Genomic DNA, 25,939 nt, shown 5'->3' on the forward strand with positions numbered 1-25,939 from the left:
GGCTATTAAGTTGGATGGTCAGCCATGATCATAATAAATGGTGGAGCACGCTCGATGGGCCGAATGGCCTCCTCCTGCTCCTAGTTTCTATGTTTCTATGATTCTCTGATAAGCATAAGAGAAACAAATGAAGCTTGAATATCTTGCAGTTTAAGAAAATCCTTTGTGACAGTCCCACCTCCCCCTCCCTGTCTCAAGTACACTAATTTATAAAAGCAAATTACTGCAGATGCTGGAATCTGAAACAAAAACATAAAATACTGGACAATTTCAGCAGGTCTGACAGCACCTGTGGAGAGAGAAGGGAGCTAACCTTTCGAGTCTGGATGACTCTGTCAAAGCTGGGAAGAACTGGAAATAGGGTCAGATTTATACTGTTGTGAGGGGATGTGGAGCATTGGAGCTCGATAGAGGGCCAGCACAGATTACCACTACATTCATTTACATTTAGTTAGGAAATGTCTCTGTTCAGTTATAACCATTTAATAAAACATGTCACCAATGGATGTCGGGAGAAAAACAGGAAGGCTGTGCAGACATACTACATCACTAAAATGTTCATTTGTTGGTGTATTTTTGAGTATATTGGACCCAAGCATATCAGTTCTATCTCATCAGTTACTCCCTCTACCCTTGCCCCCATCCTGTCACCCTGTCTTGTCATATTTGTGCCAATCAATTAAATTTGGTGATCATGGATCAGCAGCCCGACTGTCCGAATTTCCATTTCTATTTACTTCAAGATTAGGATAGTGAATGTTGTGGCAAAGGCAGCACATCAGATAGTTTCAATCAATTCTATACTTTGATTTTAACTGAGGAGAGGTGTTAAACAATGAGGTTGAGGGGGCCAACATCAGAATGGCATAGCTCACCCACGTGATGCCAGGGCCCTTTTAACTCATCAGCAGGCATGCTGGGTGGAAAGTACAAGAGAGGAGGATGGGGCAATTGGAATGCTGCATGTCAGGAGATAGCGACAGCTTATCTCAAAGAGCCCCTCAGAGACAGGGAGAGAGGCACAGACGTAATGGTAGTCTTACCCCAGGGAGATTTAAACCTGGAGAGGAAGCAAGTGTGAGGAAGACAGGAGAGTAGTGATGGAACGGTAGGTATTGAGGAGGCAAAGCATCCAAGAGCATAGAAAAGAAAGGTGGAATGACTGGGTGACAAGATGGTTTGAGGCAGGAGAGAATAGCTGAAGAGAGAGCTAAAAGTAATGTGCTCGGGTCCAGTACAGCTCCAAAATACACACACGAACAAACAGAGAGAATTCAGGTTACATCAGCACAAGGGAGATTAGAGGAAACGTGTCCTGGTTGATGTGTTGGGTACTCTGCTACACAGACGAACCAACACGGTTTCGAATGGTACAACTCAGTTTTATTGCCAACATTTATTTACAGTGGTAAACTGGTTACTGAGGTTCGATCATAACCCTAGAATTTGTGGACCTATTCCTAATACTATCTTGTAGTGGCACTCAGCACATGGTGGATGTCTGAGTGGCTTGCTATGAGCTCTGTGCCCTGAGCTGTCTCCTGCTGGAATGCTCAGGAAGTGTCGTGTTCCCTGTTTTGTACTGTGTATGCTCTTGCCTGTGATTGGCTGTGGTGTTGTGTGTGTTGATTGGTCCGTTGATCTGTCCATCAGTATGTAAGTGCTATGATGTTTACCTGAATATCATGACATCCCCCCTTTTGTACAAGAACATGTGCCTATGTGGTTATAAATAGAGATGTGTACTGAGCGCAACTGAATGTGTGTGTGTGCAATATCTACAGCATGTACATGGGGCTAAACTATATACAAGGGGCGATGTCGGGTGCAACATAGCAACGAGGTTGTACCATAAACAAAGAACGGGGAAATGTTGAACGACAAAAATGAACTCCTGTAACGACAAGGAAGAACAGAAACATATTAACACAATGGTATTATGAGTTCAATGTGCAAATAGGCTCATAAGTCCAGTCTAGTAGGTGGGTGACGAATTCGGGTTGACCGCCTCAAGGGTGGGTCTGGATCCACCGGCTGAGGAATGGGCCTGGCCACGGGTGACGATGGAAGGGGCATGGTGGCAGGCAACTCCACGAAGTCGATATTAGGAACAACAGGAGGGCGCGGTGTCGGTGTAAGTTCCCGTAGCGAGCATGGAAGTAGGCGAAGAGCTCGGCGATTGCGCCTACGAATGGAGCATTCAGGCATGCGAACCAGGAATGAGCGGGGAGCAACGTGTCGGAGAACTTCGGCAGGTGCTGACCAGCCACCTTCTGGTAGGTGGATGCGGACTTCGTCTCCAGGGGCCAGGGCGGGAAGATCAGTTGCCCGTGTGTCATATGCCATCTTCTGGCGAACGCGCTGCTGTTGCATTCTGTGTAGTACCGGAGTATGGTTGGTTGTGGGTACCAGAATGGATGGCACAGTGGTCCTGAGGGCGCGACCCATCAACAGCTGGGCTGGTGAGAGGCCAGTGGCTAGTGGGGCCGAGCGAAAGGCCAGCAGGGCGAGGCAGAAATCCGATCCGGCAACAGCAGCCTTGCAGAGGAGCCGCTTGACGATGTGAACGCCCTTCTCTGCCTTTCCATTGGACTGGGGGTGCAGAGGGCTGGACGTCACGTGTGTGAAGCCATACGAAGCAGCAAAGGATGACCATTCCTGGCTGGCAAAACAGGGCCCATTGTCCGACATGACAGTCATCGGAATGCCGTGGCGAGCGAAGGTGTCTTTGCATGCCCTTATGACAGCGGATGGTGTTAAATCGTGCAGGCGTATGACCTCTGGATAGTTGGAAAAGTAATTAATGATGATTACATAGTCCATGCCACGTGCGTGAAAAAGGTCCACACCCACCTTCGCCCATGGGGCTGAAGCGTGTCAGGAGGCTGCGCCGGTTGGAACCTTTGGCAGGTGGGGCAGTTGAGCACCATATTGGCAATGTCATCACTGATGCCCGGTCAGTATACCGCCTCTCGGGCCCTCCGTCTGCACTTCTCGACCCCCAGATGGCCTCGTGTAGTTGGTCGAGGACTAGCTTGTGCTTGCTCTGCGGAATCACAATCCGGTCCAGCTTTAGGAGGACACCATCAATGACGGCCAAGTCATCTCGGACATTGCAGAACTGCGGTCACTGTCCTTTGAGCCAACCACCCGTCATGTGGCGCATCACCCGTTGTAGAAGGGGGTCAGCCGCAGTTTCCCGGTGAATACGGGCCAGACTGGAGTCGTCAGCTGGCAGATTTGCCGATGTGAAGGCCACCTGTGCTTCGACCTGACAGACGAACCCCTCCGAATAGGGCGGTGTGCTCACTGCTCTGGATAGGGCATCCACAATGATAAGGTCCTTACCCGGGGTGTAGACCAGTTGGAAGTCATACATCCTGAGTTTAAGTAGGATGCGCTGGAGGTGAGGGGTCATCTCGTTCAGGTCCTTATTTATGATGCTGACAAGGGGTCGATGGTCAGTCTCAACGGTAAACTGGGGGAGACCATACACGTAGTCATGGAACTTGCCTATTCTGGTCAGCAAACCCAGGCACTCCTTTTCGATCTGCGCGTAGCGCTGTTCTGTGGGGGTCATGGCCTGCGAGGCATAGGCGACCGGGGCCCATGACGCAGTGTCATCCCGCTGCAGGAGCACCGCCCCAGTGCCGGACTGGCTGGCATCAGTCAAAATTTTAGTGTCACGAGATGTGTCGAAAAACGCCAATACCGGGGCTGTGGTGAGCTTAATTTTGAGCTCCTCCCATTCCTACTGGTGTGTGGGCAGCCACTGGAACTCCGTGGACTTCTTGACGAGTTGGCACAGAGCCGTCGTGTGGGAGGCAAGGTTGGGAATGAACTTCCCCAGGAAGTTGACCATGCCTAGGAAGCGTAGCACTTCTTTCTTGTCTGCCGGCTGCGGCATGGCGGTGATGGCGCTCACCTTGTCTGCATCCGGACGGACCCCTGACCAGGAAATGTGGTCCCCCAGGAACTTCAGCTCGGTTTGGCCGAAAGAACACCTGGCTCGGTTGAGGCGCAGGTCGTTTTCCCGTATGCGCGCAAAGACGCGCTGGAGACAATTGATGTGCTCCTGTGGTGTGGTGGGCCAGATGATGACATCGTCCACGTAGACGCGCACCCCTTCGATGCCCTCCATCATTTGCTCCATGATCCTGTGAAAGACCTTGGATGCCGAGATGATGCCAAATGGCATTCTATGATAGCAGAACCTGCCGAAAGGGATGTTGAAGGTGCACAGCTTTCGGCTGGACTGATCCAGTTGGATCTGCCAAAAACCCTTCGAGGCACCCAGTTCTGTGAAGATTTTAGCCCGGGCCATTTCGCTCGTGATCTCTTCCCGTTTGGGTATGGGGTAGTGTTCCCTCATTATGTTGTTGCTGAGGTCTTATGGATCAATGCAGATCCGGAGCTTGCCGGAGGGCTTCTTAACACACACCATGGAGCTGACCCATGGCGTGGGCTACGTGACCCGGGATAGCACCCCTTGGTCCTGGAGATCCTGCAGCTGCTGCTTGAGGCGGTCTTTGAGTGGCGCTGGGACCCTGCGAGGTGCGTGAATGACCGGGGTGGCGTCCGGTTTGAGCCAAATTCTGTAGGTGTAGGGCAGTGTTCCCATGCCCTCGAATGCCTCCTGGTTGTGGGCGAGGAGCGATTGGAGCTGTGCCCTGAATTCTGCATCCAGGAAGTCAGATGTGCCTTCTGGACACAGAGCGTGGACTCGTTGCACGAAGTGGCGAACCTTGCATACCTGTGCACCTAGCAGGGAGTCCTTTGATGATCCGACTATCTCGAATGAGAGTGTGGCCGTGTGTGTGTTGTATGTCACCTGGAGCTGGCAGGTTCCCATAGCCGGGATAACGTTCCCATTGTAGTCGACCATCTTGCAACGGGATGGCCGAATTGGTGGTCTGATCTTCATGGCGTAGAAGGCTGACCATGCTATGAGGTTGGCGGAGGCGCCAGTGTCCAGACGGAATGTTATCGGTGATCGGTTGACCGTTAGGGTTGCACACCATTCATCACCCGGATTGACAGTGTTCACTTGCAACGGCTGGTGGGTCCTGGCTGGAGACATCCGGTTCCCATCAATGACCGCAACACGGAAGGCGTCCCGGTCGTCTCTGTCACTGGTCTGGATATCGTCTGGGCACGATACGACTTGTAGTAAGGAGGCTGAATGGTTCTAACACTCCCTACGTCCACTGGCCTTGCCAGCGACACCCACATTCTATGAATAATAGTTTTTTAAAAATCCAATTGCACTATTTTGAAAGAAAGCAGGAGTGCCCAATGTCCTGGCTAATATTTACCCCAATCCAAAGTACCAAAAACAGATGATCTGGTCATTATCACATTGATGTTTGGTTTGTGGAAGTTTACTGAGCACAAAGTGGCTGCTGTGTTTCCTATATTACAACATTTTAAATGTACTTCACTGCTTACTTCCTTTGCAAAGTATGTCTTCAACACTTTCTAATGTGTTTGCGTGTATATTTTATTTGTTGTGCTTTATTTCAGTCATTAATCTGTTTAATGACTGTTAAAATAGCAAACGTGTTATACATATTAACTTACAAAGATCCGAGAAGGAAATCCAACAAAATTCATAATTTTGACAATTTATTTTTTATCAACTATAAGTCTTTCCAATTCCTAATTATTTTTACCTCTCTGAAATCTGTCAAATTGCTTTCAGCTTCCTCCCGTTGTTGTAATTCACTCCTCAACCTGGAAAGAACAGTTCAGATGATGAGTTAAAAATCACAGAACATTGTCATGACAACTACGACCAGACTGTCTGCAGGTTCCATCAGTCCGGGTGTCTGCTGTTAAATGTTGAGTTTCATTGAGCATTAATAATCCAGATTTTCCTGGAGCCAGGCACCTCATGGCGTGCCTGGTTGGTTTTTTTTGTGCATATTCAGGTTTTACATTTTTTCCGCAAATTTCTCCGAGTTGTCGCATAAAACCACCTGGGACAGAATTTAATTCAGCAGATTTGGTGTATTATATTAGAGAGGGTCATAGATTTGGGAAATCCATGATAAGGTAAGAGATCATGATGAATCATGGCAATGAAACTGTTAAAATTCATTCCTCACAATTAATCAGAAATAATAATATAATCTCTGATTGTAAGCAGTCTCACAATTACTCATATGTTTTGTGGTGAAGGGCTTTTGTCGTGTTGGGTGTTCTAATGCACAAATGATCCAACACGGCTGTAGATGGTACAACTCTGTTTTATTGTCTAATCAATGGTAACAACTAACGGCTGGCTTGGGTACGTGTTTCACCAGCTAACCTGTGGACCCAGCCCTAACACTATCTTAGTGAGGCACTCAACACATGGTCTATGTCTGAGTGACGCGCTGTGAGCTCTGTGCTCTGAGCTATCTCCTGGTAGAATGAGCGGGAACTGTGGTGTTCCCTGTTTTATAGTGAGTGTGCTCTCACTGGTGATTGTCTGCGATGTTATGTGTGTGCTGGTTGGTCCAACTGCCTGTCCATCAGTGTGTCCATCAGTGTGTGTGTGATTGCACCATGATATGCTGATCTGGGTATCATGACAGCTTCCACAACAGAATATGAGAGACCATACTACCATAAGATGGAGGAGCAGAAGTAGGTATTTCGGCCATTGAGTCAGCTCCACCATTCAGAGATCATGACTGATTTGATATGTTGATCTACAATTCCACTTTCTCGCTTTATCCCCATAACCCTTGATTCTCTTGCTGATTAAAATTCTGTCAAACTCAGCCTTGAACACAGAATCATAGAATTTACAGTGCAGAAGGAGGCCATTCGGCCCTTTGAGTCTGCACCAGCCCTCAGAAAGAGCACCCTATTTAAGCCCACGCCTCCATCCTATCCCCGTAACCCAGTAACCCGACCTAACCTTTTGGACATTAAGGGGCAATTTAGCAACACCAATCCACCTAATCTGCACATCTTTGGACTGTGGGAGGAAACCGGAGCACCCAGAGAAAACCCACGCAGACAATGGAGAAAGTGCAAACTCCACACAGATAGTCACCCGAGGCCGGAATTAAACCCGGGTCCCTGGGGCTGTGAGGCAGTAGTTCTAACCACTGTGCCACCATGCCATCCCTTAATGACATACTTAATGATTCCGCCTCCAAAGACCTCTGTGGTAAAGAATTCTACAGATTTACTACCCTCTGAAAGAATAAATTCCTTCTCATCTCTTTCTTATATGGGCGACCCCTAAATGCATAGATTGAGAGCAGGATAATGGTGATGCAAGTGATCATAACACACAGGACAAAGCTATGACATCCAAAGGCGAAATAGCTAGAATGGGTACTCAGGTGATATATATTCTAGAGGGACCTAGTGAATGGAGGGATGTGCAGGAAAAGCTACTCAGAATGATATAAAAATGCTAGTCAGGTTATGGCTTGAATAGATTAGACAATGCATAGAGGCTGCAGAACGGACACATAACAGATCTAAATGCACAGTGGCAGTGCCTCTGCCAGACTGGCAGTGTCAGGGTGGCATCCAGGGTGCCAGGGTGTGCAGCGGCACTGCCAGGGTGCCAGGCTGGCGGTACCACAGTGCCTGGGTGGCATCAAGGTTTCCAGGGTACCATCTTGCCCAGAGCCGGACCACCCAGGGCCTCCTAAATCCTCATGATCATGAAGTTTTGGTGGCTGCCAATAAACTTGAGGACAAATTTATAAAACTGGAAAAAACAAGGGAACCAGTTAGTCAGATAGAGTTTTGAATTTATTCTGAGTTATGAGATAAGGGGTGATGCACGATCAATAACCACTAAAACGAGGTTGTGGCACAACTGAGGGCTTTAATAGACTAGAACTGTTCCCCAGCAGCTCAGATACAGAATGAGGGCTGCTGGGATGGCACCGGTTCTTATACCCCACCTATAAGGGCAGAGCTACATACTATACAGCCAATGGTAAACCCCCAGGTTTAACCAATGGAACTTCATCCTCTCGGGTATTGTAATACCTGATAATACCACATTCACCCCCTGTTAAAAAGGAGTCCGGCGGGGGTGGTGGCCAGCGGCTACAACTGTATTCAACATGGTATGATTAGATATGGAGGTACCGTGATACCTCCTTACAGTGTTTAGAGGATATTTACAGTCATGGCAGATATATACAGTCAGTGTTTATTATTTACAGATAGAGATCGGTTAAAATGAAGCAATCAGTCGGTCGGGTGCCCTGGTCGTCCTCTGGGATCGTCTGAGCCTCGGTGGTGATTCCGGTGGGGGTCCGGGCGTCTGCGACTCCGAGAGCGTGGCTTCGGCCTCCATGGCAGCTTCGTCACCCCTATACGGCGCTGGAGGGGAAAACGGTTGACCTGGGAGGGGGGCGCCTGTAGGGGGTGTCGGTGGGCGGGAGGGCCCAAGCAGGGGCGGTGGGAGGACTGACCCTCCTGTGAGGTGCTGTGGAGGGGGGGGTGGGGGTGGTGGTTGGGGTGCGCATGGGGTTCCAGCGGCGCCAGGACCCGTAGGGAGACCGTATCTTGTCAGCCGTCAGGGAACGCCACGTAGGCGTACTGGGGGCTAGCATGCAGCAGATGGACCCTCTCGACCAACGGGTCCGACTTGTGCGCCCGCACATGTTTTCGGAGCAGGATGGGTCCGGGTGTTGCTAGCCAGGTCGGGAGCAAGGTCCCGGAGGACTTCCTGGGGAAGACAAGGAGACGTTCGTGAGGTGTCTGATTGGTGGTCGTACAGAGCAGTGACCGGATGGAGTGGAGGGCATCCAGCATCGTAGATGTAGGTGGAGAGTTCTATCCTCCACCACAAGATCTTGTTGTTTTTTATCTTGCCCCGCTGTGCATTATCGAACATGAATGCCACCGACTGTTGGTCAGTGAGGAGAGTGAATCTCCTGCCGGCCAGGTAATGCCTCCAGTGTCGCACAGCCTCTACTATGGCTTGGGCCTCCTTTTCGACTGAGGAGTGGCGGATTTCGGAAGCATGGAGGGTACGTGAGAAGAAGGCCACGGGTCTGCCCGCTTGGTTGAGAGTGGCCGCCAGAACTATGTCGGACGCATCATTCTCGACCTGGAAGGGGAGGGACTCGTCGATGGTGTGCATCGTGGCCTTTGCAATGTCTGCTTTGATGCGGCTGAAGGCCTGGCAGGCCTCTATCGACAGGGGGAAAGTTGTGGACTGGATTAGGGGTCAGGCTTTGTCTGCGTAGTTAGGGACCCACTGGGCATAGTAGCTAAAAAACCCGAGGCAGCGCTTCAGGGTCTTGGGGCAGTGAGGGAGGGGGAACACCATGAGGGGGAGCATGCGTTCAGGGTCGGAGCCTATAACTCCATTTCGGACTATGTAGCCGAGAATGGCTAGACGGTTGGTGCTAAACACGCATTTATCCTTATTGAACGTTAAGTTAAGGATTTTAGCGGTCTGGAGAAATTTTCGGAGGTTGGTGTCGTGGTCCTGCTGGTCATGGCCGCAGGTGATGACGTTATCGAGATATGTTGCGCGTAAGCCATATCGGTCAACCATTCGGTCCATCTCGCATTGGAAGATCGAGACCCCGTTCGTGACACCGAAGGGAACCCTTAAAAAGTGATAGAGCCGCCCATCTGCCTCGAAGGCAGTGTATTTGCGGTCACTAGTGCGGAGGGGTAGCTGGTGGTAGGCGGACTTGAGATCCACCGTGGAGAAGATCTTATAATGCGCGATCCTGTTTTCCAGGTCAGATATGCGGGGGAGAGGGTACGCGTCCAGCTGCGTAAACCTGTTGATGGTCTGACTGTAGTCAATGACCATCCTATGTTTCTCCCCGGTCTTTACCACCACTACTTGGGCTCTCCAGGGACTGTTGCTAGCTTCAATGACCCTTTACCTCAGTAGCCTTTGGACCTCCGACCTAATGAATGTCCGGTCCTGGGCACTGTACCGTCTGCTCCTGGTGGCGACGGGTTTGCAATCCGGGGTGAGGTTCGCAAACAGGGAAGGCGGGTCGACCGTGAGGGTCGCGAGGCCGCAGACAGTAAGGGGGGGTATAGGGCCGCCAAATTGGAAGGTCAGACTTCGCAGGTTACATTGGAAGTCCAACCCCAGGAGTGTAGCCGCGCAGAGGTGCGGAAGGACATAAAGGCGGAAATTGTTGAATTTCCTTCCTTGGACTGTGAGGTTTGCTAGACAGAAACCTTTTATCTCCACTGAGTAGGAACCGGAAGCCAGGGAGATTCTTTGATTTACAGGGTGGGTAAAAAGTGAACAGCGCCTTACCGTGTCGGGGCGTATAAAGCTCTCCGTGCTCTCAGAGTCGATCTCGTGGCCGTTGATGAAGACCGTCGTCGTTGCCGTTGAGAATGTTCGAGGTCGAGTTTGGTCCAGAGTCACCGAGGCCAGACGCAGTAGTTGTGAATTTTGGTCAGGCAGTGTGTTGTCGGCCGGGTTGGGGTCCTGGGGCCCCATCCAAGATGGCGTCTCTCATGGGTCGCACATGGTGGTCGGAGATGGACAAAATGGCGGCGCCCATCCATCCAGCGCAGTGTCTGGGGAACAAGATGGCGGCGCCCGTGGGCCGCATGTGGCCTCAGGATACGGGGGTGGCGGTGACTTCTGGCCGCCTGGGGCCCGAGGAGAAGTTCGCTGTGGCAGTCTGGAGTCATCGCTGGAGACCGCGGCCACCGCTCGTGCCTGGCAGACCCCCACAAAATGGCCCTTCTTGCCGCACCCTTTGCAGGTGGATGTGCGGGCCGGGCAGCGCTGGTGCTTTGCCTGCCCGCAGAAGAAACAGCGGGGCCCATCGGAGTTGGCGGGCCGCCTTACCGCGCAGGCCTGCGGGGACACGGGGAAGGTCTGTGGGGCTGCCGCTGCGGGATTCCACGCTGCCCAGGGGGCCGCCGCACGGTCGGGCACATAGGATTGTGCATTCCTTGAGACAACGTCCATGGACCCTGCCAGGGCTCGTGCCTCTCTAAGTCTCAGGGTGTCTTTCTTTAAAAGACGCTGGCGGATGTCTGAAGAGCTCATACCTGCTACGGAGGCATCCCGGACTAGGAGTTCCGTGTGCTCGCTCCCCGAAACTTGCGGGCAGCCACAGCTTCTGCCCAGCACCAGTAGCGCGTGGTAGAACTCCTCCAACGATTCCCCGGGTCTTTGTGTCGCGTTGCAAGCAGGTGACGTGCGTAGACCTGATTTACTGGGCGGATATAATGTCCTTTTAAAAGTTCGATTGCTGCATCAAAGTCTTCCACCTCCTCGATGAGGGTGTAGATCCCAGGGCTTACCCTTGAGTGCAGGAGATGCAGTTTCTGCTCCCCGAGGATGTGCCTCCAGCTGTCTCAAGGTAGCTTTTGAAACACGCCAGCCAGTGCTTGAAAATCGCCGCTGAGTTCGCCGCGTGGGGACTGAGTTGCAGACACTTCGGCTTGATTCGGAGATCCATCCTTTCTACTTAAGTTGTGGTCTATTAAATTGCACGATCAATTCCACTAAAACGAGGTTGTGGCACAACTGAAGGCTTTAATAGACGAGAACTGTTCCCCAGCAGCTCAGGTACAGAATGAGGGCTGCTGGGACGGCACCGGTTCTTATACCCCACCTATCAGGGCGGAGCTACATACTATACAGCCAATGGTAAACCCCCAGGTTTAACCAATGGAACTTCAGCCTCTCGGGTACTGCAATACCTGATAATACCACAAGGGGTATCCTACTTTGTCACATAGCTGGATTTGTAATGATAATGGCCTTGCAGGTGAGACTTATAAGGTTAAAGCAAGACACGTTTTAAGGGTTTTGAAGTGCGACTGAGTGATACAAGTGTCAGAGTGATTCTCCCACAGCTATAAAAACAAACTTAAAAATCATTTGACCTCATTCAAAATCAAAGGTGAATTTCCTCAGGGCAATATTTTTCAAAGGGAAGTATTTATGAAATTACCCCAGGAGGTAGCAGATGCAGAAGGATAACTATGGAAACAAAACCATGTGTCCATTATCTGAACAATGCTTCCAGGCTGTGACATTTTTTGGTAAGATCTGCTTTGCTGAAAATGGGTTGTATTCAACTAAAGGCAGATTCCACAATATTTTATTGGTATCACAGAATCACAGGATTGTTATAGCGCAGAAGGAAGCCATTCGTTTCATCGTGTCGGCACCAATCCGAATGAACAATTCCCAGAGTGCCATTCCCTTGTCTTCTACTGTAACTCTGCACAATCTTATTTTTCAGATGACAGTTTATTCCCCTTTTGAATGCTTTGGTTGAACCTGTCTCCATCACACTCTCTGGCAGCGCATTCCAAATCTTAACCACTTGCTGCGTGAAAATGTTTTTCTGATATTGCTTTTACTTCTTTTGCCAATTATTTTGAATGTGTGGCCAATCATTCTTATCCTATCATGAGAGGGAACAGTTTCTCCTTATCAATCTGTCCAGATGCCCCGTGATCTATCAAGTCGCCTCTTTATCTTCTTTTCTCCACAGAAAAGAGTCCTAACTTCTCCAAACTATCTTCATAACTGAAGTTCCTCAGTTCCTTAGCACTGCTGCCTCACAGCGCCAGGGACTTGGGTTCAATTCAGACCTTGGGGGTGGGATTCTCCATCCCGCCAGCCCCGTTTTCCGGCGGGGCGCTGCCCCCCCCCCGCTGGCAGCGGGATTCTCTGTTCCTGTAGCCGATCAATGCAGTTTCCCATTGTGGGCCACCCGACGCCATCAGGAAATGTGGGTGTGCTGCCAGTGGGGCGGAAGATCCTGCTGACAGTGAATCCTGCAGCGGGTCTGTGCACAGTTTGTATTTTCTCCCCACATCTGCGTGGGTTTCCTCCGGGTGCTCCGGTTTCCTCCCATAGTGCAGAGATGTGCAGGTTAGGCGGATTGGCAATGCTATATTTCCTCTTAATGTCCAAAAAGGTTAGGTGGGGTTAAGGGGATAGGGTGAGAGCGTGGGTCTAGGTGTGATGTGTGTTGTTCTGTGATCTAGAACGATTAGTTATTGATGAACATGTGGAAAGATAAGACAAAATCTATAATACAGACAAAGGTCACCGGGTGAATTCTATGAATTCTACTGGAACTACACTAACGGCGATTATCCTCTCTTACGTCCTACTACCAACTGGCAGGTATCTCAAGTCACATGAAGGATGTCTGGCGCCTCCAGCTGGTTGGAGGTCGCATCATTAACTATCTACAAAACTGTGCACAGGCATATCAACACAGGATGCTCATTCCGAGGGTCGCTGCAGATTCGATGGGCCAAACAGCCTCCTTCTGCACTGAAAGATTTCTATGATTCTATGATCTGTGGTACCATTCCCATGTATCTCCTCTACAATCTCTCCAGTGCCATCACATCCTTCGTAAAGTACGACACCCAGAACTGGAAGTAATATTTCACCTTAAAGGAAAACCTGGAGGCATTTTCATGATGTATGAGGATACTTTCTTATGGATTGCGACAGAGAATATGAGAATGTACTATTAATAAGAATGGATAGAATTTAAAATTGGGAGTCAGGCTTTTAAATAAATTGGTTTAGATTTTAGACAGAGCTTTAAAATAACAATTTTATTCAGCGAGTGTTACTCCCATCCCAGGTCCTAACAGAAAGATGATGCTATATTTAAGGAATGGACAGAGCAAATGTGAAATGAATTGATCAATTGAATTGGTAGGGCACTCACCCCAGATTAAATGCTGGCTTTGATGCGTTGGAGTTAAATATTATAGAATTCACAGTGCAGAAGGAGGCCATTTGGCCCAGCGAGTCTGCACCGGCCCTTGGAAAGAGCATCCTAAGCCCACACCTTCAACCTGTCCCCGTAACCCCACCAAACCTTTTTTCTTTGGTCGCTAAGGGCAATTTTAGCATAGCCAATCCACCTACCCTGCACATCTTTGGACTGTGGGAGGAAACCAGAGTACCCGGAGGAAACCCACGCACACACGGGGAGGATGTGCAGACTCCGCACAGACAGTGACTCAAACCGGGAATCGAAACTGGGACCCTGCAGCTGTGAAGCAACTGAGCTAACCACTGTGCTACCGTGCTGCCCCTTATGTTGAAACACCTTAAGGCTGAGGGATTTTGAAGGGAAAATAAAAATTGAAACAATGAAAATTGGCGAAATGCTTATTAAGTTCCCTTTCTGAGGTGACCCAAAGAACATTAAATTAGGCATTTTTAGCAATGCTTCACATGCTAATCTTTCTAATGGTTATTCTAGTGCAGCTGGTTTCATAATAGTTCTGATGGGTGAAAATGTTGTCCTTTAACTTGGGAAGCTAAGAAAATAAAAAAGGTTATTAAAAGCTTTTTGGTTGCTGAAAGACTGACTCTTGTGGATAAAGGATTTTATTTCTCAAAATTTTCAAGTGACATATTGTTTATGGACATACTGAAGATTATGTACCCATTGAATGTAATGTAGACAATCATTTATTGTGGAATGATATGCACTCTACAAAAAGAGTGAGTGAGAAGAGATTATTTATTAACCTTGCTGGCTTGAAACAAATGCTGGAGACAAAAGAAAACTTTAAAATTAAATGGGTGGATGCAAGTTATCAACTTTCTGGTTGTTTTACAAAAAGAAATGCAAGTACAAATAAATTGGCAGGTGCCCGAAAAGAGAGCATGTGTCAGAACAGAATGCTTCATATAGAAATGGAAATACTTGATTTGAAATTTTGGTTGGATTTGCAACTCTGGGGCGAAGTTCTCCCGAAACGGCGCGATGTCCGCCGACTGGCGCCCAAAACGGCACCAACAGACGGGCATCATGCCGCCCCAAAGGTGCGGAATGCTCCGCATCTTTGGGGGCCGCGCCCCAACATTGAGGGGCTAGGCCGACGCCGGAGGAATTTCCGCCCCGCCAGCTGGCGGAAACAGCCTTTGTTGCCCCGCCAGCTGGCGCGGAAATGACATCCCCGGGCGGCGCATGCGCGGGAGCATCAGCGGCCGCTGACAGTTTCCCACGCATGCGCAGTGGAGGGAGTCGCTTCCACCTCCACCATGGTGGAGACCGTGGCGGAGGCGGAAGGGAAAGAGTGCCGCCACGGCACAGGCCCGCCCGCGGATCGGTGGGCCCCGATCGCGGGCCAGGCCACCGTGGGGGCACCCCCCGGGGCCAGATCGCCCCGCACCCCCTCCAGGACCCTGGAGCCCGCCCACGCCGCCTTGTCCCGCCGTTCAAAAGGTGGTTTAATCCACGCCGGCGGGACAGGCAATTTATCGGCGGGACTTCGGCCCATCCGGGCCGGAGAACCCAGCGGGGGGGCCCGCCAACCGGCGCGGCCCGATTCCCGCCCCCGCCCAATCTCCGGTACCGGAGACTTCGGCAACCGTCGGGGGCGGGATTCACGGCAGCCCCCGACGATTCTCCAACCCGGCGGGGGGTCAGAGAATGACGCCCCTGATTTCTACTTGAGGAGAGAGAATGGAATCTGTTACTTGTATATGTATTGTGTTTAATGGAAGGTATTAAACGTGTATCTCTAAAAATTGACACAGACTAAAACTCTGGTTTGGAGATGTAGGGTGGGATTCTGCGGGAATTAGCGGGGTGGGCAACTCCATCGCGAAGGAGTGGCGTGAGCCACTCAGGTGTCGGGCTGCCCCGAAGGTGACGAATCCTCCGCACCTTCAGGGACTAGGCCGGGGTCGGAGTGGTTTGCGCCGTGCGGCCGGCGCGGAAGGGGCTTGGCGCCAGGCCAACCGGCGCGCAAGGGCCTCTGCCACTGGTGCGAGTTGGCGCATGCGTGGGAGTGCCAGCATGTGCTGGCATCATCCCAGCGCATGTGCAGGGGGGGGGTCCATCTCCGCGTCGGCCATCGCGGAGGACCACAGCAGCCGACGTGGGGGAATAGAGTGCCCCCACGGCAGAGGCCCGCCTGCGGATCGGTGGGCCCCGACCGCGGGCCAGGCCACCGTGGGGGCACCCCTCAGGGCCAGATCCTCCCGTGCCCCCACGAGGACCCCGGAGGCCAACGGACTCAGGTCCCACTGGTAAATACCTACTCTAATGTACGCCTGCGGGACCGGACGGAAACGGGCGGCCACTCGGCCCATCGCGGGCCGGAGAATTGCCGGGGGGCGCCGCTTCCAGCGGCCGCTGACCGGCGCAGCACAATTCCTGCCCCCGCCAAATCCCCGGCGCCAGAGAATTCGGCAGCCGGCAGGAGCGGGATTCACGCCGCCCTCCGACGAATCTCCGACCCAGCGGGGGGTCAGAGAATCTGTTATAACCTGCCTACTGACGATTGGCTGGGGACTAATGATTATCCCACAATCCTATGGGAGTATGAACTTCCCCAATGAGGGGGGCGGAGAAACTCCTACTATAAATAAGCTGGCCAGTCCAGGAACCAGGAGGAAGGAGAAGGTAGCAAGGGAAGTTACTGCTACTAGTATGTATATATTGTTATAGTAAATAAACTTTATTATTTTGTATCCTTAAAACTCGTGCTGGATTCTCCGGGGCCTTTACAAAACTGGCGACGAAGGTAAAAGTGAATAGCTGTCTACACTGCTGAAGCTACCTCCCTGGATTTTTGTTGGATACAGGTTGGAAGTTGTTTTCTATTATACCATGCCTCTGTACGGACGTTTGGATGTTTTTGATGCTGCGCTGGAAAGCTGGAACCAGTACACGCAACGGATGCGTTACTATTTCCGGGCAAACAATATCACTGAAAACGAGAGCCAGGTGATCATATTGCTCACCGCCTGCGGGCCGCATACGTTTGGGGTGATTAGGAGCCTTACGTACCCAGCTGCGCCGGACACCAAAACGTTTGACGAACTTGTGAATATAGTGGGGCAACACTTTAACCCAACCCCGTCCACGATAGTCCAGCGTTACCGGTTTAATACCGCTGAGAGGACCCCTGGAGAATCCCTTGCCGATTTTTTATCCAGGCTACGCGGGATTGCGGAATACTGTGACTATGGTGAGACCTTGTCAGAAATGTTACGCGACCGTTTGGTTTGCGGTATTAACAATGCGGCCACCCAGAGAAAGTTGTTAGCAGAGCCAACATTGACATTTCAACAGGCAATACAAATAGTCTTGTCCCGAGAGAGCGCAGAGCGAGGAGTACAGGAGCTACAGGGAATGGAAGTGCATGCCTTGGGGCGAAACCCTTTCCGCCCAAAAACGTCCCCCCGCACTCCTGCGGTACCTTGGGCGAGGCAACGACCAGACCGACGCCAGTGACCATCGGACATTCCTCCCCGAAGGGAGCCTTCTCCAGAGCCAATGGATGAGGAGCCATGTCCGTGTCAGACTTGTAGGCGCCGACCCCGTCGCGGACGGCGGTCCTGGGGACGCCAGAGGCGCCGTCGTTCCGACCGAAACTGGGACCAGCCCAGGGGCCGTAACTGGGACCAGCCCAGAGGCCGTACCTTCCATGTGGATGAACCTGCGGCGACCACTCCTGAGGACGTGGAGATGGAGGACGGCTGCCTGCAGCTGCATTGTGTGGCAGCTCCCCGTGTGGCCCCCATTAAGGTGACAGTATGGATCAATGGCCACCCGCTGGAGATGGAGTTGGATACTGGCGCAGCGGTCTCCGTGATCGCCCAGAGGACATTCGACCGCATCAAGCAGGGTATACAGACCCTTACACTAACTGACTCACAGGCCAGGTTGGCCACCTACACGGGGGAACCACTGGACATTGCAGGAACTACAATGACCCCTGTTGTCTATGGACGCCAGGAGGGGCGTTTCCCACTTATCGTAGTGCGTGGCCATGGGCCCAGCCTGTTGGGTCGGGACTGGTTGCGCCATTTGCGGTTGCAATGGCAGCACATCCTCCAAACAGTTTCTGGAGGGTTGACTGAGGTGCTAGGACGATACCCAGAGGTATTCCAGCCTGGTCTGGGGAAAATCAAAGGGGCCGTAGCCCGTATCCAAGTTGAACCAGGAGCCACATCGCGCTATTTCCGGGCGCGCCCAGTGCCTTACGCTTTGCTCGAGAAGGTAGAAGGGGAGCTCACTCGTTTGGAGAGTTTGGGTATTATCAGGCCTGTCCGTTTTGCTGACTGGGCAGCACCAATTGTGCCAGTAATGAAGCCAGATGCCACAGTTCGCTTGTGTGGCGACTATAAACTTACAGTGAATACAGTTTCCCGACTCGACCGATACCCAATGCCTCGCATAGAGGATCTCTACGCGAAACTTGCAGGCGGACTCTCATTCACAAAATTAGATATGAGTCACGCCTACCTGCAGTTGGAGCTGGACCCTGCCTCCCGACCATATGTAACAATTAACACACGCCGGGGCCTGTATGAATATACATGGTTGCCCTTTGGAGTATCCTCTGCCTGCGCAATTTTTCAACGTGTTATGGAGGGCATTTTGAGAGGTTTACCACGTGTGGCTGTCTACCTAGATGACGTGTTGATTACAGGGACGTCGGAGCAAGAGCATTTGGAAAATCTGGAGGCTGTCCTTAAATGCTTTTCGGAGGCTGGAGTCCGTTTACGTCACACAAAGTGCGTATTTCAGGCAAAAGAAGTAGTCTACCTAGGTTATCGGGTGGACCGCGAGGGTCTGCACCCCGTCGCAGAGAAGGTGCGTGCAATTCAACATGCACCCACCCCGACTGACACTTCGCATCTTCGTTCTTTTCTCGGTCTCGTAAACTATTACGGGAAGTTCCTCCCCAATCTGGCAACTACGCTGGCCCCCTTACACCTGCTGCCAAATAAAAATCACACCTGGGTTTGGGGTCAGCCGCAAGAAACCGCTTTCCGGCGGGTAAAGCAACAATTGTCGTCGTCTGGGTTACTAACCCACTATGATCCGGGAAAGCCTTTGCTCGTCACATGTGATGCATCCCCGTATGGTATTGGGGCTGTCCTGTCCCACAAGATGGAGAACGGGGCCGAGCGACCGATAGCTTTCGCCTCCCGCACATTGACTGCAGCGGAGAAGAAGTACGCGCAGATCGAGAAGGAGGGCCTGGCAGTGGTTTTCGCGGTCAAACGCTTCCACCAGTATGTGTACGGCCGCCATTTCACTATCGTGACTGATCATAAGCCCCTGCTGGGACTCTTCAGAGAGGATAAGCCGATACCGCCCATTGCTTCTGCACGGATCCAGCGCTGGGCTTTGTTGCTTGCTGCATATGAGTATTCTCTGGAGCACAAACCAGGTACGCAGATAGCAAATGCCGACGCACTGAGCCGATTGCCTTTATCGACCGGCCCCATGTCGACCCCCACGACCGGTGAGGTGGTCGCAACCCTAAATTTTATCGACACCTTGCCTGTCACGGCATCACAGATCCGTGAGTGGACCCAGATGGAGCCAGTCCTGTCAAAGGTTCGGCACATAGTCCTGTATGGTGGGCAGCATAGACAGCTCCCAGGCGAGTTACGGGCATTTTCCTCCAAGCTGTCAGAGTTCAGCGTGGAAGACGGCATCCTCTTGTGGGGGACGCGTGTGGTTGTCCCGGAAAAAGGCCAGTAGCTGATATTATCAGACTTGCACAATGGGCATCCGGGCGTGACCAAGATGAAAATGTTGGCCCGGAGTTATGTCTGGTGGCCAGGCCTCGACACCGACATTGAGAAGGTGGCCCAAAACTGCTCCATTTGCCAGGAGCATCAGAAGCTTCCGCCGGCCGCACCCCAACATCACTGGGAATGGCCAGGGCGGCCTTGGGCACGCTTACATGCAGATTTCGCAGGCCCTTTTCAGGGATCCATGTTCCTCCTACTAATTGACGCCCAGTCCAAATGGCTGGAGGTGCATAAGATGCAGGGGACAACGTCCTGCGCAACAATTGAAAAAATGCGTTTATCATTTAGCATGCATGGCCTCCCCGAGGTGCTGGTCACGGATAATGGCACTCCATTCACGAGTGAGGAGTTTGCGAGGTTTACAAAGATGAACGGCATCCGCCATATCCGCACTGCCCCTTACCACCCGGCTTCAAATGGGTTGGCAGAGCGTGCAGTGCAAACATTCAAAAGAGGCCTAAAGAAGCAGTCTTCCGGATCAATGGACACGAGACTGGCTCGGTTTTTGTTTACGTACAGGACCACCCCCCATACAGTGACTGGGGTAGCTCCCGCAGAACTCCTATTGGGCCGGAGACTTCGCACCCGCCTTAGTATGGTCTTCCCGGACATTGGCGCAAAAGTACGCCGCACACAAGAACGGCAGGGACCGGGATTGTCTCAGCATCGTCCGATTCGGCAGTTTGCGCCCGGTGACCCAGTATTCGTGCGGAATTTTGCTGGTGGTGCCCAATGGGTTCCTGGGGTAATCTTTCGCCAAACGGGCCCTATATTGTACCAAGTGCAAGCCCAGGGTCGTCTCCAGCGAAAACATGTAGACCACGTCCGGTCCAGAAGATCATCCCCGCAAAAGATTCCCCGCCCCCGGAGCTCAGTTCAACAGCGGCAAAGACCAGAAACAAGGGAAGGTAGTCCTCCAAATCTTCCACTGGTGCCTCACTCAAAGCCTGCGCAGGTAATGACGGGACCGAATGGGGACAGAGACGCTGACATGACGGAGGCAGCAGACTCTGACTCCGAGATGGAGACACAGGATGAATCAGAGGGGGAATCCTCGGGTCCACAGGCCGTGGATGTACAACCACACCGTTCATCACGGAAGCGCCGGTCTCCGTCTCGTTATACGCCGCCTGATCCAGCGCCGCGTGCAAATGGCGTCCGGCCTGCGGCCAAACGAGTTCGACGCCTTCCTTCGCCAGGGCCTACGGTGGATTCCTTGGACTTTGGGGGGGAGGGATGTTATAACCTGCCTACTGACGATTGGCTGGGGACTAATGATTATCCCACAATCCTATGGGAGTATGAACTTCCCCAATGAGGGGGGCGGAGAAACTCCTACTATAAATAAGCTGGCCAGTCCAGGAACCAGGAGGAAGGAGAAGGTAGCAAGGGAAGTTACTGCTACTACTATGTATATATTGTTATAGTAAATAAACTTTATTATTTTGTATCCTTAAAACTCGTGCTGGATTCTTCGGGGCCTTTACAAAAGAATCCCGCCCATATACTTTTACTGGATAACCTGTGAGGTTTTTGTTGTGTTCTTTATTTTGCTTTTCCTGGGTGGCTTGGATACGTAGTGTTGAATAAAGAACACAAAGCTTTGTTAATGAACAAAACTATAAAGTTAATTACACTACTAACTAAGATTCGTTCACATTCCTAAAGTAAAAGGTTACTATGTTAAACTATGCTATCTCTAACAAACAGAACTTCTCAAATACCCAACTGTGCTCTCTCATGCCTCACCATCTTCTCCCAGAATCCCAGAAGTCACATGATATATATATGACTGTTCTGTGATTCCCATTAGTGGTAAGAAGCATTATCATTAACTTGTTAACTCTTTACATCCTAGTCAATGTACATATCATTACAGTTTTGTCTTCATTCTCATAGTTGTGGAAGGATTAGATAAATGGCTTCCCTCATTCTATGCATCCTCGTGAGTTGCACGTGGCCTGGATTGCACCGTGGATATCGTGCAATCACCATTGTCTTCTTAAAGTTCAGTTCCGAAAGCAATGTTGTGCAAAGATCTTTCTGGGTAAAACATTGTGAAATTTATACTGCAACAGTTTTCTTTGCTGCAGAAAGTTATGACCTTATTGTTCAGAGCACATTTACTGGTTTTACCCTATAACGGGTTGGTAAGGAGGAGGGGGAAACAGTGATATATGAAATATATATTTAAGGGAAACATTTATTCTGCTCCTTTTGCTGACTTGTGAAGTAACTGATGGAGGGAACATAGTATTCAGTTTGCTCAGAACGGGAGTGTAGAACTGCTGCCGTGTGTTCTGCAGAGTGAGCTAAATGAAATGAAATGCTCTCTCTTACTATTCTAGTAACACGATTGAAGGATTTTCTACACTGTATTGAAACCGTGGGAGTGTGGGGGGCTGGTGAGTGATGCTTCTTTACCAATGTAACCTCTTCAGTCCAGAATGTTTGAGTCAAGTTATTTCTGGGTTTCAGAATTTTCTGGATTATTGAATGACATTATAATGGCTAACGATAAGAATGGAACCGGAAAACATCTTAGGTATATAAATGTTTTCCTGAACCATAAAACAATGACAAAACATTACGAAGCAGTAATAGAAATTATTTAATTTATCCAAGTATTGCATCTTCCATGTTTCTGCTCCCAAAAGGCTATGCTAAAATGTTGCCATGAGTTGATCAATAATTTCTGGACAACTGACATTTCCAAATAATAGATTTCCCAACTGGAGAGTTGCAGTGTTGCCTCGACAGCATCCTAAATCTCTCTTCTAGCAAGGATGGGAAACATGAGTTCCTCCTTTGGCCTCACATCTGCCAATAACATCTTCCGAAACTGGGGGTTCTCTGGCAACTTATTTCTGGTAATTCTTATTCCAGCGCTCTGGAAATGCAAGAGACGACAAAAGGAAGCAACTTTATTGAATCATAGAATCCCTACACTGCAGTTGGAGGCCGTTTGGCCCATCGAATCTACACTGACCCTCTGAAAGAGCATCCTACCTAGGCCCATTCCCCTGCCCCATCCCCTAACCTCACCTAACCTTTGGACACCTAGGAGCAATTCAGCATGGCCTAACCTGCACATAAAGACCATAGGACATAGGCGCAGAATTAGGCCACTTGGCCCATCGAGTCTGCTCCGCCATTCAATCATGACTGAGGTTTTTCTCATCCCCATTCTCCTGCCTTTTCCCAATAACCCCTGATCCCCTTATTGTTCATGAACCTATCTATCTCCGTCTTAAAGACACTCAGTGATTTGGCCTCCACAGCCTTCTGCGGCAAAGAGTTCCACAGATTCACCACCCTCTGGCTGAAGAAATTTCTCTTCATCGCTGTTTTAAAGGATCGTTCCTTCAGTTTGAGGTTGTGCCCTCTGGTTCTAGTTTTTCCAACAGGTGGAAACATCCTCTCCACACCCACTCTATCCAGGCCACGCAATATCCAGTAAGCTTCAATAAGATCCCCCCTCATCCTTTTAAACTCCAACGAGTACAGACGCAGAGTCCTCGACCGTTCCTTATATGACAAGCTTTTCATTCCAGGAATCATTCTTTGGACAGTGGGAGGAAACCGGAGCATCCAGAGGAAAACCCACACAGACATAGAGTAGAATAGAATAGAACCAGAGAATTCCTACAGTGCAGAAGGACGGCATTTGGCTCATCGGGGCTGCACCAACCCTCTGAAAGAGTACTCTACCTAGGACGCTCCCCCCCCACTCCCTGTAACCCCACCTGACCTGCACATTTTTGAACATGATGGGGCAATTTAGCATGGTCAATCCACCTAACCTAATCTTTGGACCGTGGGAGAAACCGGAGCATCCGGAGGAAATCCAAACTTTTCAAAATATGAATTTAAAAATGGCCTTTGCAGCTGGGCCACCACACAAGGTGTTATAGACCCAATGTCATGGCTTTAATGTGGTGGTGTGATTCAGTCACTGGATATACAACATTTATGATTTTTATTCCAGCAATATATTGGTCAAGGGGACTGAATAGTCACTATTTTGGATTTATTTTTACTTTTCTCAGGAAAATGTTTTGCTGCCCGTAGATTAAAGTTTAAAACTAAGGGAGACCTTGTGGCAGGCACCCTTGCCTATGAACCTAAGCTCTGGGTTCAGGTCCCATTCCAGGTCATGATAGCCAAAGAAGCTGCATTGATAACGTGGCCAAACTGGTTGAGTACAACGTGTTAAATCTTCTAACACACCGTAATGTAGGCAGTTAGAGTGGGAAAGATTCCTCTAGGTTAGCTGTGTGATGGATCAAAATTGAAAACTTCAGCATCACTATGCATGACTCCAGGCCACAACCTTGAGTTGCCTACTTGGCTGGATGGCCGGGGCGCATTAGATTAGTTTCAACAGCATGGGATTTGATCCCCATTCTGGCTGGCTGGGATAGGGAGCTTGCCCCTTTGATCTACCCGTGGTGGAGGTCGTGATGCTGTGGCAGAGAATTTAAGAAGAAGAAAACTTACAGCAAGTAGATTGCCAGACAAATCTAATTCAAGAAGCTGTTTTCATATTATATGCCGGAGAAAGATAACAATGAAATAACTCTGGAATAGCCACTATAATTGTATTCATGTTCATTAATAGAATATTGAACAAGATTATTTTGAACCTGTCAAAACATTCTGCTTCCAGTGGACTTTTAAAGTTATCACAATGTCAGCTTAATGGGACAACTGTGATGTATTTATTTTGCAGGCTTTTAAAATTTAGTCTGGTTGGGAGAGGGCAACAAAATGAGCCTCAGAATCTGTTTGTTGTTTGTTTTCGAACTGTATGAGAGTCTTTTCAGCAGGAAAGAATAAATAGATTGTTAAGTGTATGAAATATTTGAAAATTACAAGAAATTATAATCATTAATAAAATGTCATTCTTTTCTACCCGTTTGAAATGGAGAGAAACTAGTTTCCACCTCACCCGATCCTCTCCATCACTCCATCCCCATACACACACAGACATACATGCTCACAGACGCGTGCGCACACACTTAAATTAGAAAGGGAAAGGAAAAAAAATCATACTTGGCTTTGAGTGTGTGGACATCATCCAACAAATTGTCTCGTTCAACTTCAATTTTGGCTTTATCCTTAGAGATCTGATCCACCTCTTGGCGCAGTTTCTTCAGCTCCTGTTCATAGATGGAGCCAATTTTGGAGTTGCCTTTACCCTTCAATTCTTGCAGTTCAGCATTAAGCATCTTGTTTTGTTGCTCCACAGACCTCACCTTCTCGATGTAGTTGACAAAGCGATTGTTCAAGTCAATCAGTTTTTCTTTCTCATCTGTGCGGCTGATTTTGAATTCGTCGCTTACAGCGTCCAGTAGGGAAAAGTCTAACGGGTCATCACCAGCAGACATTTTTCCAGGAGCACTCCTGTTCAACCAACTTGATGGTGTCGAGTTGGACATTGATTTTGTGAAGGAGCGATGAGTTGGTGAGAAAAGGGCAGATTGTGAACTTGATTTTGACCGTATAGTCAATTTGCGGTATGAAGCCATTTTATATATATAATCTTTGCAACGGTTCTTCCAGAACACAAGCTTCAACTCAGTGACACAAGAATTGCTTGATATTTTTCAGTGAGGTGACACACTTCTCCAAAAATGGTTTCCGGTATGAGGTGACAGCTGATATGTGACTGACGTGGAACTAACCAATCAGAAATTGAAATTGGCTGTGAGCAACCATCAATCAGAGCTTATTTGGACAATCGTTGTGGCTGGGGCTGGAATGCCCGTTGGTATGTTGAATATTCAATTTTGTGAGGTGGAACAAAAGTTCGTTACTTGTTGCCTAACTTCCACCTCAGTTATTATCGGCCTTCCTGTACAAGATTTCACAAGTCAGTCATTTCCATTCAAATTATTTACACACAGAAAACAAATCTGTTAAAAAGTTATGTTCAAAATAATTTGCTCATCAACAAAAATAAATTTTAGTCACTACTTAGAACCAGTATTGTTGATCTCCACTGCCCTGCTCCAAATTGTACCTGAAAAGATAATGCAATTCGGAGCAAAAGTGGACATTTTATTGTCATTTTTGCTCCTAACACCAATTTCATCTACAGGTGCACTTCAGGGCCAAACTGTTCCCAGATCATGTTGTCACTACTGGACATTGAATTGCCCTTTAGATGCTATTTGATGGAAAGAATAGACTGATATCCTCAAAGAAAAGTCTATAGTTTGTGCAGTTTAAATAATCTACTTCTGTACTGATTGCATTATGTTAGTAGTTCTTGACTGACAGTGATGGAGGCTGTGGTCAACACAGTGCCTTTACATTCAGGCTTATTTGAGGTAGTTGAGTAGAAACAGCTAGAAGCCTCTTTGACAGTTACTCAATAAATTTACTGAGCTCTTTTCTGAGTCGTTG

General features: G+C 49.6%; 1 protein-coding gene across 1 annotated transcript in view; it reads right to left on the reverse strand.

Annotated features, from left to right (window-relative positions):
- The window catches only part of LOC140424922 (vimentin-like), a 68,128-nt gene extending 42,988 nt beyond the window's left edge, over positions 1–25,140 (reverse strand). The window contains exons 1-2 of the mRNA XM_072508586.1: positions 24,584–25,140; positions 5,673–5,733 (exon numbers count right to left, since the gene is read on the reverse strand). Coding sequence (XP_072364687.1) covers positions 5,673–5,733; positions 24,584–25,059 — 537 coding nt within the window. The 5' untranslated portion in view covers positions 25,060–25,140. The remainder of the gene's footprint in view (positions 1–5,672; positions 5,734–24,583) is intronic.
- Positions 25,141–25,939: the final 799 nt, after the last annotated feature.

The sequence above is a fragment of the Scyliorhinus torazame genome, chromosome 6 (assembly GCF_047496885.1).
Source record: "Scyliorhinus torazame isolate Kashiwa2021f chromosome 6, sScyTor2.1, whole genome shotgun sequence".
NCBI classification, from domain to species: domain Eukaryota; kingdom Metazoa; phylum Chordata; class Chondrichthyes; order Carcharhiniformes; family Scyliorhinidae; genus Scyliorhinus; species Scyliorhinus torazame.